The sequence below is a fragment of the Podarcis bocagei genome (genome assembly GCF_964188305.1).
Source record: "Podarcis bocagei genome assembly, chromosome: 1".
Taxonomy (NCBI): domain Eukaryota; kingdom Metazoa; phylum Chordata; class Lepidosauria; order Squamata; family Lacertidae; genus Podarcis; species Podarcis bocagei.
The window spans coordinates 86077398-86103249 of record NC_138125.1 but is presented as its reverse complement, the minus strand read 5'-3'; the positions used below and the strand labels follow the sequence as shown (position 1 = coordinate 86103249).

The window sequence follows — 25852 nt, the reverse complement described above, 5'->3', positions numbered from 1 at the left end:
AGGCTCAAGAAGGGAGAAAAAGGTCTTTGTCAGTTATATTAATGATTACTAACGACTGCGAGCACAACACACAGTAACTCTGAGCATTTTCTTGAATTGCTCATTCAATTCCTTTCCTGCTTACTTGGAGTAACAGAGGATCGGAGGGAACTCTCTGTGTGTCCCCTTTAGCTATACAATGCAGGTAATACCCTTTGGTCTACAGAAGCTCACATGCACATTTAATAAGGTTGATAGTCTTGGCTGTGCAGATTCTTTGGGTATATTTTCTTTGTGAATATGTTAACTCCACCATGTTAGGGACGTGTGAGTTACAAGCAGGTTCTGGCAGGTAAGTCAGTGTGCGGGGAGGGAAGGGTTATCTTTTCATTCCCCCACCTCAGTCGAAATGGAGATTACTCTACCCTTCCACCCTGTGCAGTCAGAAACTTTTTTAAAAAATCCCTTGAAGAGATAATCTCCACTTCCTCACATGCTGTCTTCCCAGTAAGAACAGTGGCATTATTTAAGGAAATGAAGATATGCTACCTCATGCTATGTATTAAGAGTTAAATCCACTCTTTAGCACTAATTTGGAACAAATGACTATCCGGGGAAAACTTGATTGCCGTTTCTTCCATTTCAATGATAAACTGTAGGTTTCCCTATGGGAAAGTGGTGGAGCAAGTGGAAGTGGGGATGAGCCCTGTGACAACACGTTCACTCTGTAAGTTCTGGAAACTTCAAGAACTTACTTCAAGAACTTACTTCAAGAACTTACTTCAAGAACTTCAAGAGCCTGCAAGCTCATCCATGCCTCTGTTTGCCCTGCTGCTTTCCTTCAGGGAAACCCAATCTTTAGCGCTGAATTGGAACAAATGGAAATTGGGTTTTGCACAGATTGTCATTTGTTCTGATTTATCACTAAAGAGTGGGTCTTCCAGGGGAAAGCAGTGGGGCAAAAGGAAAGCTGCTTGGACCAATGGACAAGCAGCAAATCACTTAGTCCCATGCTTTCTAGGATGTGACAGGAGGAAGTATGGACAAACTCTTCTTGCATTGCTAGGCCATGTAGTATAAAGTTACCCATATTTCTTAGTCTTGTGCCTCATACCTTTACTGACACCTTTGTGTTTTGTTCTTAAGAGAGGGCTCTTTTGGTATGTATTAGAGCTATGTTAAGTCAGCTTTATTGTTTTATTTCTGTATTATAATTCCCAATTGTACTTTATGCTTTAAATCAGTGGTTCCCAACCTTTTTTTTGGCTATGCCCCAGCTAAGCATCTGTAAAATTCTGATGCCTTCCCCTGTGATATATAATTCTTATTATTCAAAAAGTGAACTCCTGTTCAGGTGGCAGAAGCCTAAAAAGCCATTAACTTGGTCTAAACAAGCTTCTATATTGCCCCCCTGTGGAGTGTGTGCCCCACATTGGGAACCGTGGCTCTAAACAGTATTTTTTTAACAATCTATTTCTCACTGGCACACAGGTTCTGATTTTTTTGCTGTCACTTTTAATTATTTCAATAAATCTACTTCTACAATCCTGGTGTGGTTTCTTGGGAAAAGCCATGGTGGTGGATCCAGTTAAGTGACCTGTTGGTTAAACTGCTACTGCGTAACCTTGTGGGCTCAAGGCTCTCAAGGCAGAGAGTATGGTTTTTAGCTCTTGCTTTCTTGGAGTCTTGAGGTTGTTTGGTAAAGTCTGGGAGTCTCCTGGCTTAGGCTAGTTGAATTACAGGAGTGGTTGCCTTTTTCATCTCTGTCCAATTGGCATCTGCTAAACTGGTAAGGTACTGAATCCCAGGTTTTGGAGACCTGGTCTTCTTGACAGCTCTTTTGTGACTTATTTATTTTTTAATGGGTTTTCTGCTTCATAAATGAACTATTTGCCTATGCTGCTGCTTCCTTTGCTCTGTATAATCCAACTAAACGGGGTGCCCAAACTGTCTTTTGCACAAGGGCCCACAACGAAGTGGGTCACCATTGGCAGTGCCTTCTTACACAATGCAGCATTTGATATTCAACTATTTTTTACGCAGAGCCGCGCCACTGCAATTAACCTAACTTAGTCCTGCCCATTCATTTCAATAGGTCTACTGATTTTAACCATTAAAGCCCTAAATGTTTTGGGGCCAGCTTACTTGATTATTACCACCATCCATATATGCCTATCTGGACTTGAAGTCATCTTCAGAGACCCTTTTCTGGTTGCCCCCCACTAAATGAGCTGTAGTACGTGGTTACTGAATTGAGTGTCTTTTTGGCAATGTACCCCAATTACAGGATGAACTCTCCAGAGAGGCTCACCTGCTCTTTCAGCACCAGCTGATACCTTTTTATTTTCCCAGGTATTTTGAATTCTTACAATCTTTTAGTGCTTTTAAATGCTGTTTTATATAGTTTTTAGCTGGTTATTTTATCTCTTCTATTTTTTTTAATTTATAAATATGGATTCATTGCTTTCCCCATTGATTCTCATCTTACATTTTTTTCAAACTGTAATATTTGCCACCCAGAGAATGTTAGTTATTGGACAGTATACCAATATTAAAAACAAACACATTTTTTGGGGTTTTATTTCAATTTTGCACAGTTAGGAGTACCAGTGATGCATGAAACAATCTATTCTAACCAGGGTTTCTGTTCATGTACAACATTTGCTTATTGAGAAAACTTCAGCCTTCCTGAGAATCTCATCAGCGCATCCTTCACCTCCTTATTCCTCAGGCTGTAGATCAGGGGATTCAGCATGGGGATCACCACTGTGTAGAACACAGAGATCACTTTGTCTCGGCTCAGAGAGTAGCTTGAAATTGGTCGGACATACATGAACACTGTGGTTCCATAAAATATCAAGACAGCTGTGAGGTGAGAGGCACAGGTAGAGAAGGCTTTGCGTCTGCCTTCTGAAGAGCGAATATGCAAGATCGTGGAGATGATGTACACATAGGAGATCACAATCTCTGCTGAGGTGAAGATGCCATGGAAAGTGCCAAAGGTGTAAAGCACAATCTCATTACTGTAGGTATCACTGCAGGAGAGCTTTATGAGAGGGGGAATGTCACAGAAATAATGATTGATGACATTGGAGGCACAGAAGGAGAGCCTGAACGTGGAGATAGTTTGTGCAAGAGCATGGATAAAGGCGATAAGATAGGTAATGCCTACCAGTTGAGCACAGAGTTTCTTTGTCATTATGGCTGTATAGAGGAGTGGGTTACAAATGGCCACATATCGGTCATAGGCCATTACAGCCAGTAGAAGGCACTCAACGCTTGCAGTCAGGACAAAGCTGAACAATTGTGCAACGCAGCCACCAAATGAAATGGCTTTCCTGACAGCTAAAAAATTCACCAGGGTCTTGGGAGTTATAGTTGAGGAATAGCAGAAATCCACAAAAGCTAGGTTACTGAGAAAATAGTACATAGGGGTGTGGAGTCGGGAATCAATTCTAATCAAGACAATCATCCCAAGATTCCCCACACAAGTGATCATGTATATTGCTAGAAAGAAGGGAAAACAAATAATGGCTGCCTCAGGATTTTCTGTGAGGCCTGAGAGGAAAAATTCTGCCACTACAGTATGATTTTCTCTTGCCATTTTGCTATTTGATGATGTGCAGTCTCCACACTAAGGACCTTTTGGTATTTCTGCAGTGGAATGGGTCTTCATACCAGTGGATTTTGATATCAATGTCTCCATCTATGAATAAAACATTTGAGAAAAATAACAACATGGAACCTAATCAATGATAATCTTGAGCAATGTTAATAATTCTACTATCAATTAATAATATGTAAATGCAAGTTGAAAACTGGATTAAAATAACTTATAACAAATATGTATGTGTTTTTCTTTGTCAATATGCATTCCCTCCAACATTCTTTTGAGAAAGAAAGTGCTAAGAATTAAACTGTCCTTGATTGCTGTGACCTCTTTAAAATCTCAGTTGACATATCCATTTCTCTAGCACTAACAGTTCCAGACTCTTTCACTGAAAATATATAAATATAATTGCACCCACATAAAGCAGTACCAAAACAGTATCAAAGATTCCTATTGTGTAACAGTCATTCTCTCAGTTTAAAACTGTAACATGTCTATTCAGAGTTCAAAGGGACTTACTCCCAAGTAAGTGTGCACAGAATTATACTGATTTGGATGTAAATCCTTCTTACTTCTGAGTAGGCAGTATTAATTTTAAAAACCCTCAAAGTGGTTCACAAAGACATGTCCAATAACAAGACACAAACATCACAAAAGGTTCTTCACCAAAGTAATACTATAATCTTCGAATGTGACAGCTATCAATAAATACAATTTAAAAAAGCAAATATTGAATTAATTACCCACACCTTACTTTAATGTAATTATAAGAAATGTTTACAGTTCAAGGCTTTGTTTTCGGGTGTTGGTGAGTGAAAAAGTCAGACTAAGTAGCGGCTTTTTAGAAGCTTGCTAATTTAGTCTATGGAATAAGATAGTACATGATTTAAAAAAATATATAGCAGCATTTATAAGACCTTAACTGGTTCAGGCTCTTTCATCCATCTGAAAAATGAAGCCTGACTAGAGCAGATTACCTTTTTGTTGTCTAGCTCAGGTACGCAGTTAGGTCCACAGACGACACTGGCCCACAAAACAGCTTACAAAATACTGCACCTTTGTTAATTTGTAATTTGTTATTTGTAAATCTTGCCTGCTTGCGCACCTAGATTCTTAGGTGTGATATTCCCTGATCTTGTTTTTTATTTGCTTCAATCCTCACATATTTCCTCTTAATATCATCATTTCAAAATATATGAAATATTATTTACCATTCTATGAAACAGCACTTCCACTTCTCTCTGTGTTTATTTTTACATCCTAGACATAAACTGCTGCTATCTTTGTTACTGTTGCTGGAAATAGTTGTCAGATAAGAAGCCAATAAAGCTAGCCTCTCTTTGAGGACCAAAGTTTAATAGTATTTTATTATATTCAGGGTTCTGGGTTGGTGGTTGACCAATACAGGACCTTGTTTTTTAAATATCAGCCAATAAATTTGCAAGACCAATCAACAATATTTACTATGATGCAATGCACAGTTTTCTTACTGTTGAATGAAAGTTTTTTCCTTGTCTCCAAAGCTTCAGAGAACAGTGGCAGTCCTTCATCATAAAAAGTAACACAAGATCTTCCCTTTTACACATTGCTACCATCGTCTGGCTGCAATGATGATAACATTTCATTGTGCTCCTCTACAATTCAAGGTGCAGAATCACTCACCATTGTGTCCCTGGCTACTCCAATATACAGTCACCTAGGACAGGGGTCTGCAACCTTTAAGACAAAAAGAGCCACTTGGACCGAATAAAAAAAAAACTGGGAGCCGCAAAACCATTGCGACATTTAAAACAGTGGGGAGTGTCGGGGAAAACAATACGCCTCCTCCCCTCACTAGTATCTGCCCCGGAGCTGCAGCAAAAGTGTAAAAGAGCCACATGCGGCTCCGGAGCCGCAGGTTGCTGACCCCCAACCTAGGAGATTTATATAGTATATATTTTTAAAAGGGCATCCTGATCAAATTTGCAGATGACACCAAACTGGGAGGGGTGGCTAACACCCCAGAGGACAGGATCACACTTCAAAACGACCTTGACAGATTAGAGAACTGGGCCAAAACAAACAAGATGAATTTTAACAGGGAGAAATGTAAAGTATTGCACTTGGGCAAAAAAAATGAGAGGCACAAATACAAGATGGGTGACACCTGGCTTGAGAGCAGTACATGTGAAAAGGATCTAGGAGTCTTGGTTGACCACAAACTTGACATGAGCCAACAGTGTGACGCGGCAGCTAAAAAAGCCAATGCAATTCTGGGCTGCATCAATAGGAGTATAGCATCTAGATCAAGGGAAGTAATAGTGCCACTGTATTCTGCTCTGGTCAGACCTCACCTGGAGTACTGTGTCCAGTTCTGGGCACCACAATTCAAGAAGGACACTGACAAACTGGAACGTGTCCAGAGGAGGGCAACCAAAATGGTCAAAGGCCTGGAAACAATGCCTTATGAGGAACGGCTAAGGGAGCTGGGCATGTTTAGCCTGGAGAAGAGGAGGTTAAGGGGTGATATGATAGCCATGTTCAACTATATAAAAGGATGTCACATAGAGGAGGGAGAAAGGTTGTTTTCTGCTGCTCCAGAGAAGCGGACACGGAGCAATGGATCCAAACTACAAGAAAGAAGATTCCACCTAAACCTTAGGAAGAACTTCCAGACAGTAAGAGCTGTTCGACAGTGGAATTTGCTGCCAAGGAGTGTGGTGGAGTCTCCTACTTTGGAGGTCTTTAAGCAGAGGCTTGACAAACATATGTCAGGAGTGCTCTGATGGTGTTTCCTGCTTGGCAGGGGGTTGGACTCGATGGCCCTTGTGGTCTATTCCAACTCTATGATTCTATGATTCTATGGTTCATGGAAGCTCAAGGGGAGTGCTGCTTTCTCCAGGACAGGGGGGCCTGGTGGAGAGTGCTACATGCCTGTCCTCCCACCTGCCACATTCCTGTGCTTACTGGAAGGGAGAGAGGAAGGGGTATAATGGTGGGGAGGTTGCTGCAGTGCGAACACAACAGCAGAGTCAATGTGGCACTTCTGTTTCTGTGTCTGCACAGCAACAAGGCGGATGGGTGGCCTGATGTGCATTGTCTCCCCTCCCTGCTTTCTGCCCCTGCTGCAGGGCTAATCCTACCATCAAACAGAATGAGCCAGCCATCTCAGGCAGCAGATGCAGAGAGGCAAGGAGTAGCAGAGAGAAGGCCGAAGGTCAGGATTGCTTTTACTTAAAACTAACAGTGCACACAATGATTGTGTAAACTCACACTAAGGCAAAGTTGTATGTTTAAAAACTAGCTTGGCGATTTTACATATTTTAAGAGGGCGATTTACTCACATAGCAAAGTGCCTTTTTTTTTTACTTTCTATGTTTCTATGTTACTTTCTATGTTTGTTTTAACAAATGCATAACAACAACTCTCAATTTAAAACCACATACTACAGAAATCCCACCAGAACACACAACAGAAATACCACAAACATCAGCATTTTTGCTACAATGCCAGAACAAACAGTCAAGATCTCACCTGGATGGAGTCTAAAGGCTAGCAATGTGGGTACCCACCTAATTTCAGAACCAGGAGCCTCCACAGAGAAGATCTGCCCATGGGTCATTATCAAACACGTAGCTCACAGGGGTGGAATATTAAGAGGGGCTTCCCTTATGTACCTCTCTGTATACTGAGGTATATCAATGAGCCACCAAAAGATGCATAGGTTAGGCTGACCTGCAAGGTAACAAAGCCATCTTCATGGTGGTTCCTCTATTATGAAATTCTCTTCCATCTAAAGTTCATCAGATCCATCTCTTGGTCCTTTCAGGAGGATGGTAAAGACCTCCCCCTCCCTCCCTTCAGCCTTCAAGTAAGCTTGTCACAATTTTCTCCTCACATTTTAACTGGCATCTATCTGCTGGTTATTGCTAGTTTTGAGTGCCTCAACAACAGTGGGAGCCTCAGGCCTTTTGTCTACATGATGCTGCAAGAAACTGAGTCAGACTTACTATAGTCAGACTTACTATGCTTCACATGGCTCCGCAAAGGCTGGCTCTTCCGTTTCCCTGAAGAATGAAAACATTGAGGTATTTCAGTTCCTAATGGTACTATTCAGGAGAACCTTGCCAGGATGAAGAATAATAATGCTGATTTCTATTTCAGTTAAGCAGGCCACGGTTTTCTATTCTGTTCTACATCATTTTTAAAATAAAAACATTTCACCAATTAACTGAAGATGACTGACTAAGCTGCAAAGTGTGTGGGCTCTGCTGTCTTTTAATAAATTAGTTCAAGCAGTGCTATTTTTCTAGAAAAGGAGGTGCTGGAACTCATCATGAACACCTCCCTTGTTTTCTTATAATGGCAATGGTGCCCACCTGAGAGGTGCCGGAACTGAGTTCCGGAGAGTTATGGCTGAAAAAAAGAGCCCTGGTTTACAGCCTGGTTCTACGCTCACTATGTTTTCGGGCAGGGCGTTGTTCCCAAGGTAGCGTGCGCAGGGTTAGTCTTAGGTTATGTACACACTACGAGCTTAAAATGCAGCTAGGTCATTCTTTTTCTCAATTTGGACCGAAGCTGGTTTAGGGAAAAATGCATCAAAGTACAGGCACAGGATAGATATGAGTCATGGCTAATGTCCTGTGCATACTGCTTCCCAAACCAGTGGTGGGAACACACACTGAATGCAGAGTAAATGGGCCTCTGTTGTTAGCCTCTGTTGGCTCACAACTAAGAGTCCAGTTTTCCAGGTAGCACTTCGGTTTCAAATTACCTTGCAATATTTCCAGGTTGGAAACTGCAAAGGCAGCTTTGAAAGGGCTTAGAATCAGCTAGTGCAGGAGTATTTCTTCATTGCCTCAGGTTCTTTGGGACTTGATGGTCCTTTGAGACACCATTGCGTGAGCTCTACTGATGTACTGAACTGTACTGATCAAGCTAGATGTGATTGCATCAGTCCCATTTTTTCCCACATCTTTCCCATCCACAGGTAAAATGGGTGGGAGGATTTGCAAGAAATATAGAATATGCCTTAATCTGTATGAATCAAGGTCTTCCTCCTCCAGTGAGGCATAGCTCTGGTACACTAATGCACAACTTGTAGCCTTAGTCATGGTTGCCCCCAAATGGAAGCAGTCGAGATAAAAAGAGACAGAATGATATAATGGTTTGAGAGCTTAGTGGTTCAAATCCCTATTCATCCACGAAGCTGATTGGCTGACCTTGGCTTAAAAACTGACTCTCAGTCTTACAGCAGCTTCTGCTCTCCAGCCATTGAGTTCCTACTGGCGAAGTGTCAAGAACTCAAGTGGACATAGCTGTGAGGGATCCACTCCTCCCATCACAGTCACCTGGGGGGCAGTAACACAACTCCAGTACAGTGGTACCTCGGGTTACATACGCTTCAGGTTACATACGCTTCAGGTTACAGATTCTGCTAACCCATAAATATTACCTCGGGTTAAGAACTTTGCTTCAGGATGAGAACAGAAATTGTGCAGTGCGGCACAGCAGCAGCAGGAGGCCCAATTAGCTAAAGTGTTCAGGTTAAGAACAGTTTCAGGTTAAGAACAGACCTCCAGAATGAATTATGTTCTTAACCCAAGATACCACTGTATACCTGAAGGAGCGTTTCCACCCCCATCGTTCAGCCCAGATACTGATGTCCAGCTCCGAGGCAGATGCTGTCTTGCAGGGATGTGCAACCAGTAGATCGCGATCTACCGGCTGATCCTGGTAGATCCTTATCGTGTACAAAAAGTTATGGGGAAAAGTTTAAAAACCTCCCCAATGGGTAGATCACTGCCTTTTTTTTTTTTACTGGGAGTAGATCACAGTCTCTTGGGAGTTGGACATGCCAGCTGTATTGTTATGATGTGATCCTAATCAATGAAGGAAGGTCTTTAAATAGAACGAATGCATGCATGCTTGCATTACATTTCTCAACAGAGGAGCCACCTTTGTAGGTAAAACTACCAAAGATCTCGTGGCACTTATGAGATTGATTGTGGCAGAAACTTTTGTGTAATGACTTTACTGCACCATCAGATGCATGAAATGTTACCCTTAACTGGTACACACATATGTGCAAACAGAAGAACCAAAAGAGCATGAAATTTGTTTTTGTGGCATTTAAATGCAAACACACACAAGGTAAACATAGTGACCATTCAAATCAACACTAATTGGTGGTGATAGCACAGTTGCTTTAGCTGAACTAATTTAATACCTGTAGAAAAAGAAAGGGCTATTGCTTTAATTGAGCTATAATTGAATAGAATTGGGTGGCTAAGGATGTTTTAGTTATTTCAGTGAAGACAACTCAATGGAGGTAACATATATGTTTTGCCATGCATAGATTAGCCTTTGTCATCTACAACAGTGTACAAGGTCTATGTTAATTCAGATTGGAACCCACATAGGGAAGATTTTAGAGTTGTTCCATTTATTGTTTTATGATTATTTTGTTACATGATTATTACTATTTAAATTACAAAATTCTTGTAAACCCCCCAAGTAAAGGTTGTTGGCTCATAACAAAAATTCCAAAGTGCATATTAGGGAAATTCCTTTATTAAGCCAACAGAAAGGTGTGCAAGCGTGTGTTTTTTAACATCTTGTCTGATAAAGAGGTTGGGGGGTATGTGTACATATGCTCAGAAGCTTTCACAGAATTCTGTTTCATTTCTGTTGGCCTCCTAAAGGAATTGCCCTAAATTGTTTTTGCATTCATTGCAGAAACATTTTCATCCTCACGGATTGCCTGAAAGCCTCTTTCACTTCCTTGTTCCTGAGGCTGTAGATTAGGGGATTCAGCATTGGGACCACCACTGTGTAGAACACGGAAGCCACTTGGTCCTGACCCAACGAGTAGCTTGTATTGGGACGCAGATATGTGAATATCAGAGTCCCGTAGAAGACCGTGACGGCTGTAAGGTGAGAGGTGCAGGTGGAGAAGGCCTTGTGTCTGCCTTGAGCTGATCGGATCTTCAGGATGGCTGCCAGAATGAACACGTAAGAGAAGACAATGATGAACAAGGATCCAATGGTAGTGAACCCAGCGAGGGAGGAAATGATCATTTCCGTGACATGGCTATCGGAGGACAGCGTTAATAGGGGAGGAGTGTCGCAGAAGAAGTGTCTGATGATGTTAGAGCCACAGAATGGCAACCTGCTTAAAAAACATACCGTGACCATGGCATTTGTGAAGCCGATGAAGCACGAGCCAGCAACCAACAGGATGCAGACTCTCTGCGACATAACTGCAGAATAGAGCAATGGGCTACAGATGGCCATGTAACGGTCATATGCCATGTTGGCTAGCAAGAAACATTCAGTGCACACCCAGGCCACAAAAAAGTAAAGCTGAGCAAAACATGCATTGAAGGAAATCAATTTGCTTTGTGCTAGAAGGTTCATCAGCATTCTTGGCGTGATGACTGATGAGTAACAGATATCAACAGCGGACAAGTTGCATAGGAAGAAATACATGGGAGTGTGAAGCCGGGTGTTGACCCTGATTAACATGATCATCCCCAGATTCCCCATTAGGGTGATGATGTAGATCACAAGGAACACCATAAACAAGGGCAGCTGCTGTTCCGGACCTTCTGAGAATCCCAGGAGAATGAACTCAGTCACCACGGTGCAGTTTCCCTCTACAGCTGCTTCCATATTCTGATATCTGCTAAATAATGGAGGGGGGAATTGTATCAGTCAGTTCTTATTACTACAAACGTCTTGGTGAATCATACTTAGAAAGGAAGTTCTACACGAATGTCCTACTGCAGGGACAGGGCATCATTTTCAGTCTGAGGACCACATTCACTTCTGCGTAACCTTCCAGGGACCACATGCCTGTGGTGGCCAGGGCAGACACATGCTCACAGACCCCTCTTTCCATCCATCCATCCACCCATCCATCCATCCATCCAAGCAAGACGCATTATTAGAGTTTGAGGGCACATTCCAGCTAGGCAAAACAACTCAAGGAGGGTGCAAAGCAGGGCCAATGATGGAGGTGTCCTGGGATGAGGGGATGTGGCTGAGGAGGGACTGCGGTCTGAGAAGAGTCTGGAGCACTAGATGGAGCAGTCCAGAGGGCTGCTTTTGGTCCCATCCCCACCGTTTTTATTATGTATTTTGTGTTTTTATCTTGAATTGCTATGCTATGAACCACCCTGAGAACTTTGGATGAAGGGCAGTATACAAATTTAATCAACAAAAATAAATAAATAAAACATTTTCAAGTGTTCAAAGCACCCCACATGCATAATCTATCTGCAATCCTGACAACTGTCTATTTATAATCCTTACAACAATTGCATAAGGTAAGTCGGTATAATTATCTCTCATATTGCAGATGTGGAGGGCTGCAGTTGACAGACCGTAGTTTGCACCTAGTGATTTCATAGGAAGGTTGAGATTTGAACTGGGGACTTCCTGATTCATAACTTGGTTTCATAAGGGATGTTTACATCTCACATTTAATGACCGTGCAGTCTGTGTAGTACCCATGTACACAACAGTTGAGGTGTACAATTATTTGCATGTAATTCTCAACAAGTGTACAGCCTTGTGTACCTGTGTACAGAATAGCTGAGCTGTACATAATAATAATTTAAAATAGGTTATATAATATAATAAGTTATAATAGCCAGTGTGCTGTAGTGGTTAAGAGCGGTGGACTCGTAATATGGGGAACTGGGTTCGTGTCTCCGCTCCTCCACATGCAGCTGCTGGGTGACCTTGGGCTGGTCACACTTCTCTGAAGTCTCTCAGCCTCACTCACCTCACAGAGTGTTTGTTGTGAGGGAGGAAGGGAAAGGAGAATGTTAGCTGCTTTGAGACTCCTTCGGGTAGTGATAAAGCGGGATATCAAATCCAAACTTTTCTTCTTCTACAAATCAACAAAGTTTTACACAAATACTTGTTTGTGTGTGAAGTCAGCTTCTAACTTTGTTCAGTGTAACATGTGAACCAAGTTTTTTAGTCATGGCACTACAGCAGTTCAAATAACATACGCTGAAAATGAAGCGAGCAGGCTCACCTTTCACTCTGCAACAGGATCAGTGATAAAAGGCTTCATTAGTGAAGAACAGCCTTTAGAAGCTTGTTCTGCTCTGGCGTGAAGATCAGGGCTTGTCTTTCCCATGAACAGACAGAACACTCCATTGTCCCAGAATAGCTAGTTTATGGGGTGTAGACTCTAAAATGAAGGAACACCCTGGTTTCTAATTCTTGTTGCAAATGTTCTGTTGTTTGAATGTTAATCTGGAATCATCTCCCAGTCCCCCAAGTATCTTATGATATATACCTTGATTCTGAAAGCTCAGGTCTGTAATGCAACAGAAGAGAAATAACTTTCAGTTCTTTATTTCGCAGTGACCATCCTACCTGTTACTGCTGAACTTGTTCTTTACCTTAGATCTTGTTGTTCCTCTGTATACCACACAAAAGTTCTAAGAAGCATCTGCCTCAAAATTTTACGATGGCAAAAGCTACCATAACTTTTTCATATTCCATAACTTGTTGATTTCTGGTGACTTCTATTGAGCAGACTCACAATCTGCAAGGTGCATGTTGTTCTTCATTCTCCAACCCAAAAAGGAGCTTGGATTCAAGTTAGGCAAACCTTGTTTGAAAGTTTCACTTCAAGATGGCAACTGAGTAATTCCTAATCAGCATTATAACTTACTATATATACCAGCAGTGCAGCAGTTTATAGTGGCACCCCTCACTCTGCAAAGCCAGATGTTGGTTCTCTCCCCACCCCCCATTGCAAGACTGATAAGATATTAAAATTGTGGTGGATTTCTGAAGTGAAAGTAGTTTCCTGTCAAAAGAAAGGAATCAATATACCATCATAATGATCACGTCTAATTCCCTAATTTGCACCAGGCACTGTGCAAAAATAAAAATATGAGCTCCTTGCCTTCAGAATCTAAAGAAAAATGAGGCAAAAGAAAAGGGAAGTTTATCAGACTCTGCTGGAGGAATTGCACCTTTGAAAGAGGAACTACGTAAATTTTAAAAGTTGACGGTTTAGAGGTCAATTATACCAAACGACAACTTACATGCCTCAACATCAATTAGCATGACCAGGTTTCCTTAGCAACAGAGGCCAACTTCACCCTCTGGGAGGCATTAAAAAGAAATATTTAGGAATCCTGGAGACCAAAGACCTGGCACGTGTTAGGTGGTGGAACTATGGTCCTCTTTTGCTCTCTTGGCTAAGGCACATTTTGGCCATCAAGATGTTGTTCCTACTGAGATTGCTCTATCTGTTCTAGATCCTTCCAGTTATGCTTCCCCTTACCTTATTACAGTAGTGGCAGTAGTCTTCTCCGTGAGAGAAATGGGAAAGGGTTTAACCGAGCCTTACTTTATAAGACAGCAAAAGAGGGAGGAATGGGTGTTCTGAATCTCAGACTATATTGCAAGGCTTGTCAGCTTCACCAATTATTGCAAATTATTACTCACAGTACGAATGTCTCTTGGCTCTCAATGGAATCCTAGAGGACACCAGCGCTACCTTTCATTCTTCCATCTCACCAATACCTTCAGCATCTGGGGAATTTCCTTTTGCTTTCTATGCTACAGGTGTGGAGGGGAAGCCGTGTTCACTTGTTTCCTTTGCCCCCCCCAAACCTTCATCTGGATCATCCGTGGTTCTCCCAGCCTGAGTGGTACAGCCATTTTCTGAAGTGGGAAGGTGCCGGGATCCCATGTCTCTGTGACTTGTCTGTAAACAAGAAGCCAAAAACTCCTGCCTAGCTGTTGACTTCCCTGACTGATCCAAAGAACCACTGGCTTCAGGGCTTTCAAGTCCACAGCTTTGCTAAGAAGTGGCATTCCACCACAACTTCCATAGGCCTTTGAGAAAGGACGCTGGCACCATTTGAGGCTAGTTTAGCAACAGGACAGGAAGCTGCACTGAAGGTTATCCATTGCTGGCATCTTACTTCAGTGAAGTTGAACTATAGGACCTCATCTCTATCCTCAAATTGCTGGAGAGGCTGCTCTGCTAGGGATCTTACTCCCTTATGTGGCCCAACTCTAGGATCTTGTATTTAACTGTATTTCTAAAATCACCAGTCCCCAAGTCTTCCTCCTAGCCCTGCTGTCTTCTTTACTGGTCCCCAGCTACTTCACACAGCTCTCAGTGTCTTCCTTTTGGTTTCTGCTAGAATGACTGTGGCAGGAGGCTTTTGACTTTTCCTTTCACTGACTGGTAATAGTTGTCTCTGCTGTTCAGCTCTGATGGAGAAGCTTATTTATTTATTTCATTTATTAATTTTTTATACCGTCCTATACCCGGAGGTCTCGGGGCGGTTCACAGAAAAGATCACAACATATATAATCAGAATAAAAACAACACCCCCCCCAATTGTTGGGATACTGCCAAAGTCCATCATGGCTCCACGTCGTCTCCGGACGTCCATCGATCTCCCGTAGACACGCAGTATCAGCAATTAGCGACACGAGCTCCAGAAATAGCTTGCCACATTCCAGAGCTGATGCACGCTCTATCAGCAGATAGATCTCCCATAGACACGCAGTATCAGCAATTAGCGACACGAGCTCCAGAAATAGCTTGCCACATTCCAGAGCTGATGCACGCTCTATCAGCAGATAATGCACAGTGAAAGATGCACTCAGGAGAGCATTATTTACAAGTTTATTCAGCGTTGATCAGAACAATGAAAACATGACTGCCTGCTTCAGTGTTTCAGACACACAGAGAGAAACAAAAGCAAAGACACAAGAGAAACATCCTGTGAACAGGAAATACGCAGACTCTGTGACTCACAAAGCCTGCTCCCTTTTAAGGTGGAACGGAAATATCCTAACATCCTCCCCCTTTCCATGTAACCTGTAGTACCTGTGGTTCAACCCAATTGCAACCTCTGTACATAAACCTTAAGTTGTTCTCTGTTAACAACCTTAGACAACAGATCAGCAGGAATTTCATTTCCTGGCATGTAGGACACCTGAATGAGTCCTTTCTGAATACACTCTCTTGCACGATGTAGCTTAATCTGCAAGTACTTGGTTCTTTGCTTGCAACTCTGAGTTCAGCAAAGCCAGACAGGATCTATTGTCTTGATACACTTGCATAGGACATTTCACAGAAACTCTGATGTCCTTAAACAGTTGCATCAACCATTCACAATCCATGAGTGAAAATGACAAAGCATTGAGTTCTGCTTCACAGGAACTTAGGCTTACTGTCGTCTGCTTCCTGCACAGCCAGTCAAACAGACAGTGGTTGTACATGTAGCATACTCCAGAAGTGCTTGTATCATCCGTGGTGTCACTTCCAAAACTAGCATCTGCAAAGATTTCAAGACCTCCAGTCTTCTGACTGGTGAACCTCAGCCTGTAGTGGAAAGTCCCTTTCAAATAGCGGGCTATGCGCTTCAGAGCTTTCCAATCCTGAACAGTAGGATTATTAGCATGTCTGCTAAGCAGGTTAGTGCTTACAGCTATGTCAGGTCTTGAGCATCTAGCAATGAAATTCAACTTGCCTAGAATGCATCTGTATAGCGTAGTGTCAGAAAACGCTTCAGCAGTACTATCTACCTGGTAACCTGTCACCATCGGTGTGTCTGCTGGGTTTGCATCAACCAAATTCAACCTGGTTAATACATCAGTAATTTTCTGTGTTTGGTGTACCAGAAAATTACCTGCTCAGTCCCTCTCCACCTGCAGAGAAAGATAGTTGGATACCTCACCAAGATCCTTCATGTCAAAGTGCTCCTTCAGCTGAGCTAGGGTGCTTTGGTAGAAAGCCTGATTCTTCCAAAACATCAGAAGATCATCAACAAAACATAAACAATACAGTTTGTTTTGCCCCTCCTCCTTGACAAACACACATGGATCAGCTTTGCCCTGGTGAAAACCTAGAGAAAGCAACGTCTCAGTGAGTTTTGTGTTCCAACACCTGGCACTCTGCTTGAGACCATATAAGGATTTCCGCAGTTTACAGACCATTCCCTTCTGTATCTGCATTCCATCAGGTGGAAGCATAAACAGCTCCTCCCCCAAAACCCTGTAAAAAAAAAGCTGTATTAATGTCATGATGGGAAACATGCAGTTTCTCCTCTGCAGCAATCTTGAGCATCAGCCGAATGCTCTCATACTTGACGGTGGGTGAGTAGGTCTCGTGGTAATCCTGTCCTGGTACCTGTGAAAAACCTCTGGCAACCAATCTGGCTTTGTGTCTAACTACCTTGCCATTCTGGTCTGTCTTGGCCTTGAAGACCCATTTGCTGCCAACCAGTCTCATTCCTGGGACTACCGGTACCAGCTCCCAAGTTTGGTTCCTATTCAAGGAATCAACTTCAGCCTTCATGGCATTAAGCCAAGGCTCAGCATCTTTGGAGGTTAACTCCTGAACCTCTTTGAAGCTTGAAGGTTCCCATACCTTCTCTGAGCTACTAAGAACAGCAGTTGCTGTCTTACCAAACTCATTAGCAAATCTCTTTGGAGGTCTGCCCTTTGTGGCTCTTTCAGATCTGCATACTAGACGCAAGTCTTCTGGACTCATTTCCTCCTTCTTAGGAGAAAAGTGACCAATGGTGAACAGTGGTTCTTCCAGTTCATTGTCAGACGCATCAGATGGTCTGACTGAGGCCTTTGCGCTCTTGTAGTCTGCTGTGTCATCACTGTCGCTGACATCAGCAGCAGCACCGCCCACTGAACTGGAATCCGTACTCTGATCATCATCATCCTCAGCTTCCTCAGCTTTATCTGCTTTTTTCACATCATCTTCATCCTCCTCTGGGTAACTCTGGAAAATTCCCACATTTCCCCCCCCACTTAGGATTGTACTCAACACTCTTTGTGAACTTAATGGACTTAGAGTCAGTCATCCATACCCTGTATGCTCCCTTTTCATACCCCATGAACAAACCACGTGCCCCACGCTTCCCAAGCTTGTTGCTCTGTGGGGTGTGTACCCACATGTCAGAACCAAAGATTCTCATGTGCTTGACGTAAGGTTTCTACCAAACATCTTCTCATAGGGGGTACAACCAATAGGTGATGACAGTCTGTGATTATAAGTGTAAACAAAAGTGGACAGAGCCTCCCCCCAATACTTCTCAGGGAGATTGGCATCATGCAACAAGGTTTTTAGGCCTTGAAGCAAAGTTTGGTTTGCTCGCTCCGCAAGTCCATTCATCCATGGCGACCTAGGCGTTGACAAGTCATGCTGGATTTCCTTCTCAGTCAGGAAAGCTTCAAACTGCTGAGAAGTGAATTACCCACCTCAATCAGTAAAGAGACAGCCAATACGTTTACTGTGAACATTCTCCAACCAAGCACAGAATGCCTTGAACTTAGGAAACGCTTGCGATTTCTGCTCGAACATAAACACATGAATGTACCTGGAAAAAGAATCAATTAGAACCATGAAGTACCTTGCTCCACCCAAAGAGGGCGCAAGTGGACCAACCAGGTCTGCGTGGACTAGCTGGTAGGGTTTGGAAGCCTGCCTGCTAGAGTCCTTGCCTTTTGGAGCAACCTTCACCTTGTTCTCTGCACAAGATAAACATTTCATGTGAAACTTACAGGGTTTGATGTTCAAACCCTCAACCATCTCTGGCATCTTGGCCAGCGCCTGCCAAGACATGTGACAAAATCTTCGATGTGTCTCGTGAATGCATCCTGCATGAAGAACTTTGTTAGTTAGTGCAACACAACAAGAATCAACATTAGACACAACAGCACCATTGTCATCATAAGTTATACAGAACAAACCATCTATAAACTTTGCATGCAAAATGTCCTCTTTGCCTTTCCTGATGACACAGACGCTCCTCTTGAAGGAAATCTCAAAGCCACGCCCAGTCAGCTGTGGGACACTGAGCAAATTGTCTGCAGCACCTGGAACATAAAGTACATCTTTGATGGTAGTGTGCAGACTTGCCAGTTTCACAGTCCCTTCTCCTGCAATTCGCAACGTCTTTCCATCAGCCAGGTGGATCTCACCATCTTGAGGTTTGAAGGAGATAAACAGATGCTTATCTTTTGCCAGATGGCAGGTGCATCCAGAATCTACAATAAACCTGGCCTTGGCCTTTGGAGCAGCTTTTCTGGCAAGCAAAACCTTGTTTTCCACCAGCATGGGCTTTTGCTGCTTGCCCCCCTGCTCCTGGCCATCAAACTTGCCTTTAGCTTTTGGTGAAGCTGTGCCAGCAAACAAAGCCTTGTTTTCCACTGGCGTGGGCTTTTCACCCCCCTTCTGCTTTGGGCCATCTGCAGGCATCTGTCTCTGTTTACTTCTGGCCTTCCGGTATCTGTGAGGATGACCTTGGCTCCCATGAGAAACAGAGCTCTGAGCTGCCGACTCCTTGGCTCCCCCTGGAGGCTGGAATGCTGCCTGGGATGACATCACAGTCAGCTCCCCCTGCATCTTGCAACCGGTGCCCTCAGCATCCCTGCATTCACTCACATTCTGGGAAACAGCCAGGACCTCCGACGCAGTCAAACTCTGGGCTGGGATGACAGGCAGATGAGCTACTTTCAAAGCATTCCACATCTGACGTGCTGTCGCATTGCCAGCTAGCGTAGCAATTTCCTCCAGAGAGATGGACAAGACTATTATGTCTATGGCCTTTGAATCTTGGGCCCTCCATCTATCTGTCAGAGGAACTGGAGGGGCCTCACACACAGTATGCCACACTCCAAACTGTTGCAACAAACTCTCACACCACACAGCCCAGGTCTCATAATTGTGCCGATTTAACTTTGGGCACGGAGCAGCTTCAGAAGCTTGGAAAAACTCCATTCCAGCTCTTTACTTGAGCCGCGAGTCTTTTTCACTTCAGAGACTTCTTATCTCATAGAATCATAGAATCATAGAATCATAGAGTTGGAAGAGACCACAAGGGCCATCGAGTCCAACCCCCTGCCAAGCAGGAAACACCATCAGAGCACTCCTGCCATATGGTTGTCAAGCCTCTGCTTAAAGACCTCCAAAGAAGGAGACTCCACCACACTCCTTGGCAGCAAATTCCACTGTCGAACAGCTCTTACTGTCAGGAAGTTCTTCCTAATGTTTAGGTGGAATCTTCTTTCTTGTAGTTTGGATCCATTGCTCCGTGTCCGCTTCTCTGGAGCAGCAGAAAACAACCTTTCTCCCTCCTCTATGTGACATCCTTTTATATATTTGAACATGGCTATCATATCACCCCTTAACCTCCTCTTCTCCAGGCTAAACATGCCCAGCTCCCTTAGCCGTTCCTCATAAGGCATTGTTTCCAGGCCTTTGACCATTTTGGTTGCCCTCCTCTGGACACGTTCCAGTTTGTCAGTGTCCTTCTTGAATTGTGGTGCCCAGAACTGGACACAGTACTCCAGGTGAGGTCTGACCAGAGCAGAATACAGTGGCACTATTACTTCCCTTGATCTAGATGCTATACTCCTATTGATGCAGCCCAGAATTGCATTGGCTTTTTTAGCTGCCGCGTCACACTGTTGGCTCATGTCAAGTTTGTGGTCAACCAAGACTCCTAGATCCTTTTCACATGTACTGCTCTCAAGCCAGGTGTCCCCCATCTTGTATTTGTGCCTCTCATTTTTTTTTGCCCAAGTGCAATACTTTACATTTCTCCCTGTTAAAATTCATCTTGTTTGTTTTGGCCCAGTTCTCTAATCTGTCAAGGTTGTTTTGAAGTGTGATCCTGTCCTCTGGGGTGTTAGCCACCCCTCCCAGTTTGGTGTCATCTGCAAATTTGATCAGGATGCCTTTGAGTCCATCATCCAAGTCGTTGATAAAGATGTTGAATAAGACCGGGCACAAGACAGAACCCTGTGGCACCCCACTAGTCACTCTTCTCCAGGATGAAGAGGAACCATTGATGAGCACTCTTTGGGTTCGGTCAGTCAGCCAGTTACAAATCCACTGAGTGGTAGCATAGTCAAGACCGCATTTTACCAGCTTCTTTACAAGAATATCATGGGGCACCTTGTCAAATGCCTTGCTGAAATCAAGGTAGGCTACATCCACTGCGTTCCCTTCATCTACCAGGCTTGTAATTCTGTCAAAAAACGAGATCAGGTTAGTCTGACATGACTTATTTTTCAGAAATCCATGCTGACTATTGGTGATCACAGCATTCCTTTCTAGGTGCGCACAGACTGTTTGCTTAATGATCTGCTCCAGAATCTTCCCTGGTATTGATGTCAGACTGACTGGGCGGTAATTATTTGGGTCCTCTCTTTTCCCCTTTTTGAAAATAGGGACAACATTTGCCCTCCTCCAGTCTGCCGGGACTTCGCCTGTTCTCCAGGAATTCTCAAAGATGACTGCCAGTGGTTCTGAGATCACATCTGCCAGTTCTTTTAATACTCTTGGATGCAGTTCATCTGGCCCTGGAGACTTGAATACATCTAAACTGGCCAAGTATTCTTGTACTATCTCCTTAGTTATTCTGGGCTGTGTTTCCTTTGTTGAATCATTTGCTCCAAATTCTTCAGGTCGGGCATTGTTTTCCTTATCGGAGAAGACTGAGGCAAAGAAGGCATTGAGGAGTTCAGCCCTTTCTGTGTCCCCTGTTTGCATTTCACCATCTTCTCCTCTGAGTGACCCCACTGTTTCTTTGTTCTTCCTTTTGCTACGAACATACCCATAGAAGCCTTTTTTGTTGCTTTTAACCTCTCTAGCAAGCCTGAGTTCATTCCGTGCTTTAGCTTTTCTGACTTTGTGTCTACACGTGCTGGCTATTTGTTTGAATTCCTCTTTGGTGGTTTCCCCCCTTTTCCATTTTTTGTACACATCCTTTTTTAATCGTAACTCAGTTAAAAGTTCTTTAGATAGCCACCCTGGCTTCTTTAGGCACCTTCCATGTTTCCGTCTCATTGGTATTGCCTGACGTTGTGCTTTTAGTATCTCCCTCTTAACAAACTCCCAGCCATCATGAACTCCCTTTCCTTTTAGTATTACTGTCCATGGGATCTCACCCAGCACTTCCCTAAGTTTTATGAAGTCGGCTTTCTTAAAGTCAAGAAATTGAGTCCTAGTATGCTTGGCTGCTCCTTTCCGCTGTATAGTAAACTTCAGAAGAGCATGATCACTCGCGCCTAATGATCCTTCCAGTTCTACCCCACTAACCAGATCATCAACATTGGTTAGGACCAGATCTAAAATGGCTGTTCCTCTTGTTGCTTCTCCCACTTTCTGGACAATGAAGTTGTCTGCAAGGCCAGTGAGGAATCTGTTTGACCTTATGCTCTTGGCTGAGCTTGACATCCAACAAATATCCGGGTAATTGAAGTCCCCCATTACTACTATCTCCCTTCCTTTTGCGTGCTTGGCCATCTGTTCCAGGAAGGCATCATCTATGTCCTCCGTTTGGCTTGGGGATCTATAGTAAACTCCCACAATGAGGTCCCTGTTATTCTTCTCTCCCTTAATTTTGACCCAAATGCTCTCACTTTGGCTTTGAGGTTCTAAATCTTGGATCTCTTCACAGGTATACACATCCCTGACATATAACGCCACTCCTCCTCCTTTCTTGTCTGGTCTGTTTCTCTGAAATAGATTGTATCCCCCCATTGTTACATTCCAATCGTGGGACTTATCCCACCAGGTTTCAGTGATGCCTATTATGTCGTATTTAGTTTGCTGTACCAAGAGCTCAAGCTCATCTTGTTTATTTCCCATGCTTTGCGCATTAGTGTACAGACATTGAAGCCCATTAATCATTCCCCCGTGTCCCTTATTTAAGGATTTTTTCCTCCCACCACTAGGTCTGCGTGCTGTTTGCTCCATTTGGTATATGACATTTGGATGATCATCTTCATCAATTGATAGGCTCCTACCTTCAGGAGCACTGTCTCCCTCCCCCACATTAGTCAGTTTAAAGCCCTCCTGATGAGGTTTCTGAGATTTTTGGCAAAAACATTTCTCCCAACCGTTGTGAGGTGCAGCCCATCACTTGCCAGAAGTCCATCTTGAAGAAACTGCAGTCCGTGATCTAAGAATCCAAACCGTTCCTGCTTACACCACCTGCGAAGCCAGCTGTTCACTTCCACTATTTTTTCCTCTCTCCCTGGGCCACGCCGTTCAACTGGGAGGAGAGATGAGATGACAATTTGTGCATTTAGTTGCTTCAACTTCCTGCCGAGAGCCTCGTAGTCTCTTTTGATTTTCTGGAGGCTATTGCTTGCAGTGTCATTGGTTCCCACATGAACCAAGAGGAAGGGGTATTTGTCAGTGGGTTTTATGATTCCTTGCAGTCGTTCAGTTACATCTTGGATCTTAGCCCCGGGGAGACAGCACACTTCCCGAGACATCTTGTCAGGCCCACAAATCACTGCTTCTGTTCCCCTCAGTAGGGAATCCCCTATCACCACTACACGCCTCCTCTTAGGTTTGGTTGGGGTTCTTCCATGAGCTGTCTGTTCCAAGGTCGCCTGCACATTCCCTGAGGACTGACTTTGCTGCTCGTCTTCATTTACCTGATCGACTGAAATGAGGGAGAGATCCTCAAATGGAGTCTGCTCTTCATCTTCCATGCTAGGGGAGAGGACCTCAAAGCGATTTTGTATTTCTAAACAATCAGAACGAACCCTGGGCCTCCTACTTCTTTGAGTCACGTTTCTCCATATATCTGGCTCCTGTGTTGGTGAACTAGCCTCCTTCTCAGGGGAGTCCCCTGTCTCCTCCTTGATGGAGACAGTGTTGTCTGTTGCTTCCAAGAAGAGCTCCAGCTCTCTAATTCTTTGGAGCGTAGCTACGCGTTCCTCCAGTTGCTGGACTTTGTCTTTTAAGAGGGCAATCAACATGCAATTGCTGCAGGTAAAGCTGCCTGCAACCTTTGGCAAGATGGCAAACATTGCGCAGGAATCGCAGGCGACTGCAGCTGTTCCCTCCCCCTCCATCTTGAGAATGTGTCGTTGGGGGTGGCTACAGCGGTCCTCCATCATAAAAAGCGTGAAGAAAGGACAAATAACTCCCCCACAAAAAAACCTAGGTCTCCCCCAACAAACGTTTGAGACTAGCTCCTCTAAATCTAAAAGATGGATTGAACTGCGCGCGCCACTAGGCGCGCGCCGCTTCCCTGCTAACTCTGATAAGCTCCTCCCACAGCTAATCACCTTCCTCAACAGAAACCCTGCCCCCTCTGACCTTTGCACAGGGAGAACAGCTAATCAGCCACAGAGAAACACAAACACACAAGAGAAAACCCTTTTTGCTCCTTCTTCAACTTCTTCCCTGCTAGCTTTGATAAGCTCCTCCCACAGCTAATCACCTTCCTCAACAGAAACCCTGCCCCCTCTGACCTTTGCACAGGGAGAACAGCTAATCAGCCACAGAGAAACACAAACACACAAGAGAAAACCCTTTTTGCTTCTTCTTCAACTTCTTCCCTGCTAGCTCTGATAAGCTCCTCCCACAGCTAATCACCTTCCTCAACAGAAACCCTGCCCCCTCTGACCTTTGCACAGGGAGAACAGCTAATCAGCCACAGAGAAACACAAACACACAAGAGAAAAACCCTTTTTGCTCCTTCTTCAACTTCTTCCCTGCTAGCTCTGATAAGCTCCTCCCACAGCTAATCACCTTCCTCAACAGAAACCCTGCCCCCTCTGACCTTTGCACAGGGAGAACAGCTAATCAGCCACAGAGAAACACAAACACACAAGAGAAAACCCTTTTTGCTCCTTCTTCAACTTCTTCCCTACTAGCTCATAAATCTTGAGTTCTGCTTGGCTCGACTCCCAGGCCAATTAGCCAGCCGGAGTTCAAATAGACTTTGCCGTGGCAACGAAAAGCCTCACTTTCGCTTTCCCCCCACATACCTTCACAGTCTCTTTCGCAGTCTTACTCTCCTGTAAGTGCCGTGAATCTGGGCCCAAAACCTGTTGTTGGGATACTGCCAGGGAGACAAACTCCATCATGACTCCACGTCGTCTCCGGACGTCCATCGATCTCCCATAGACACGCAGTATCAGCAATTAGCGACACGAGCTCCAGAAATAGCTTGCCACATTCCAGAGCTGATGCATGCTCTATCAGCAGATAATGCACAGCGAAACATGCACTCAGGAGAGCATTATTTACAAGTTTATTCAGCGTTGATCAGAACAAAGAAAACATGACTGCCTGCTTCAGTGTCTCAGACACACAGAGAGAAACGAAAGCAAAGACACAACAGAAACATCCTGTGAACAGGAAATACGCAGACTCTGTGACTCACAAAGCCTGCTCCCTTTTAAGGTGGAACGGAAATATCCTAACATCGATAACCACCCTCCCCCAGAAAAGAGCCACATTTTAAAAGGGTATAAGATGTCAAACAGACTGTAATAGGTATGAGTTACTCGTGCGTCAACTGGTGCCTTTCTCGGTTAATTTGCCTTGTTAAACCTTTCTGGCTGCACAGCCCCTTCTCATCGTGGCTGCCTCAGTCACTGGCAGAATCCGTCAGTGGGCGTTTCTTGAACCTCTTCCAGCATAAAAGTTGTTTGACACCCAGTCTCCTCCTCCTCTCACTGCACGGGAGTCTTCTGCGCAGGGTAGGCGTGGGTAGCGGAGGACCTGGGCTCTCCTCACTGATGTCCAGTGAAGAGTCCTGGAGCCCTCTCTCCAATTCCCCCGTCTGCCCCCCTTTATCCCTGGTGTTGCGCTGATTGGCTTCCCCATCTACGGAGCTGTTTCTCCCCCTGCTGCTGGGTCCTTCGCCAGCATCATCTGGGAGCCTCCCCTTCGCCTCTCGCTCCGATGTCAGTTCCCTGACATCCACCTCCCCCCAGGACCCCCTCCACCCCTAGACCGACCTGTGGAATCAACTTCATCCCCTTCGTCGCCCGACGAGGCGGGGAACCCCCAGAAGGAATTGTCACCATCTTCTGTGGATTCGAAACCCGCTTCCCACCCGTTCTTATACCTGCCAACTGGGTTGTCCTCCCCGTCTGATTCTTCTTCTTCGGAAAAAGCTTCTTCTCCCTCCTCATTGGAGTCAGAAAATCCCTCAAACCCCTCTTCATCGTCTGTGGGTCCGAATTGCTCCTCCCAGAACCTCTCTAGGGGTTTGGGTTTGTCCGGGAACCGGTGGTGGCATACCTCCACCAGATAGCTGTCATTGACGGCTTCCGTGGGAACCCACGTGTTTTCGGACCCAGGTTCTCCCTCCCAAGCTACCAAATACTCCACCTGGCGCCCTCGCCACCTTGAGTCCAGTATTTCTGTGGCCCTGTGATGGTGTTCCCTTTCTTCTACCTGCGGGTGTGTGGTGACTTCTCCCTCTTGCCCCTGGAATCCCCGCCCCT

At 44.3% G+C, this 25852-nt stretch overlaps 4 protein-coding genes across 4 annotated transcripts in view; 1 reads left to right on the top strand and 3 right to left on the bottom strand.

Moving 5' to 3' along the window:
• Nucleotides 1-2644: 2644 nt before the first annotated feature.
• LOC308573067 (olfactory receptor 8U3-like) lies at nucleotides 2645-3609 on the bottom strand (the record flags this gene model as incomplete). The annotated part of the gene is made up of 1 exon (XM_081169764.1): nucleotides 2645-3609. Exon 1 carries the CDS (start codon nucleotides 3581-3583, stop codon nucleotides 2645-2647), a length of 939 nt encoding a protein of 312 aa, XP_081025890.1. The 5' UTR covers nucleotides 3584-3609.
• A 4028-nt stretch (nucleotides 3610-7637) lies between these two features.
• The window catches only part of LOC308573178 (olfactory receptor 5V1-like), a gene marked incomplete at its 3' end in the record, with an annotated part of 43075 nt that continues 24860 nt past the window's right edge, over nucleotides 7638-25852 (top strand). The window contains exon 1 of the mRNA XM_081169861.1: nucleotides 7638-7656. The remainder of the gene's footprint in view (nucleotides 7657-25852) is intronic.
• Nucleotides 10298-11242, bottom strand: LOC308573012 (olfactory receptor 5J3-like; the record flags this gene model as incomplete). Its single annotated transcript, XM_081169662.1, has 1 exon — nucleotides 10298-11242. The coding sequence occupies one exon, from the start codon at nucleotides 11240-11242 to the stop codon at nucleotides 10298-10300; it is 945 nt and encodes a 314-aa protein (XP_081025788.1).
• On the bottom strand, nucleotides 13505-19384 carry LOC308596726 (uncharacterized protein; the record flags this gene model as incomplete). Its single annotated transcript, XM_081211918.1, has 3 exons — nucleotides 19280-19384; nucleotides 17995-19228; nucleotides 13505-13511 (listed from the first exon to the last, which is right to left on the bottom strand). Exons 1-3 carry the CDS (start codon nucleotides 19362-19364, stop codon nucleotides 13505-13507), a joined length of 1326 nt encoding a protein of 441 aa, XP_081068044.1. The 5' UTR covers nucleotides 19365-19384.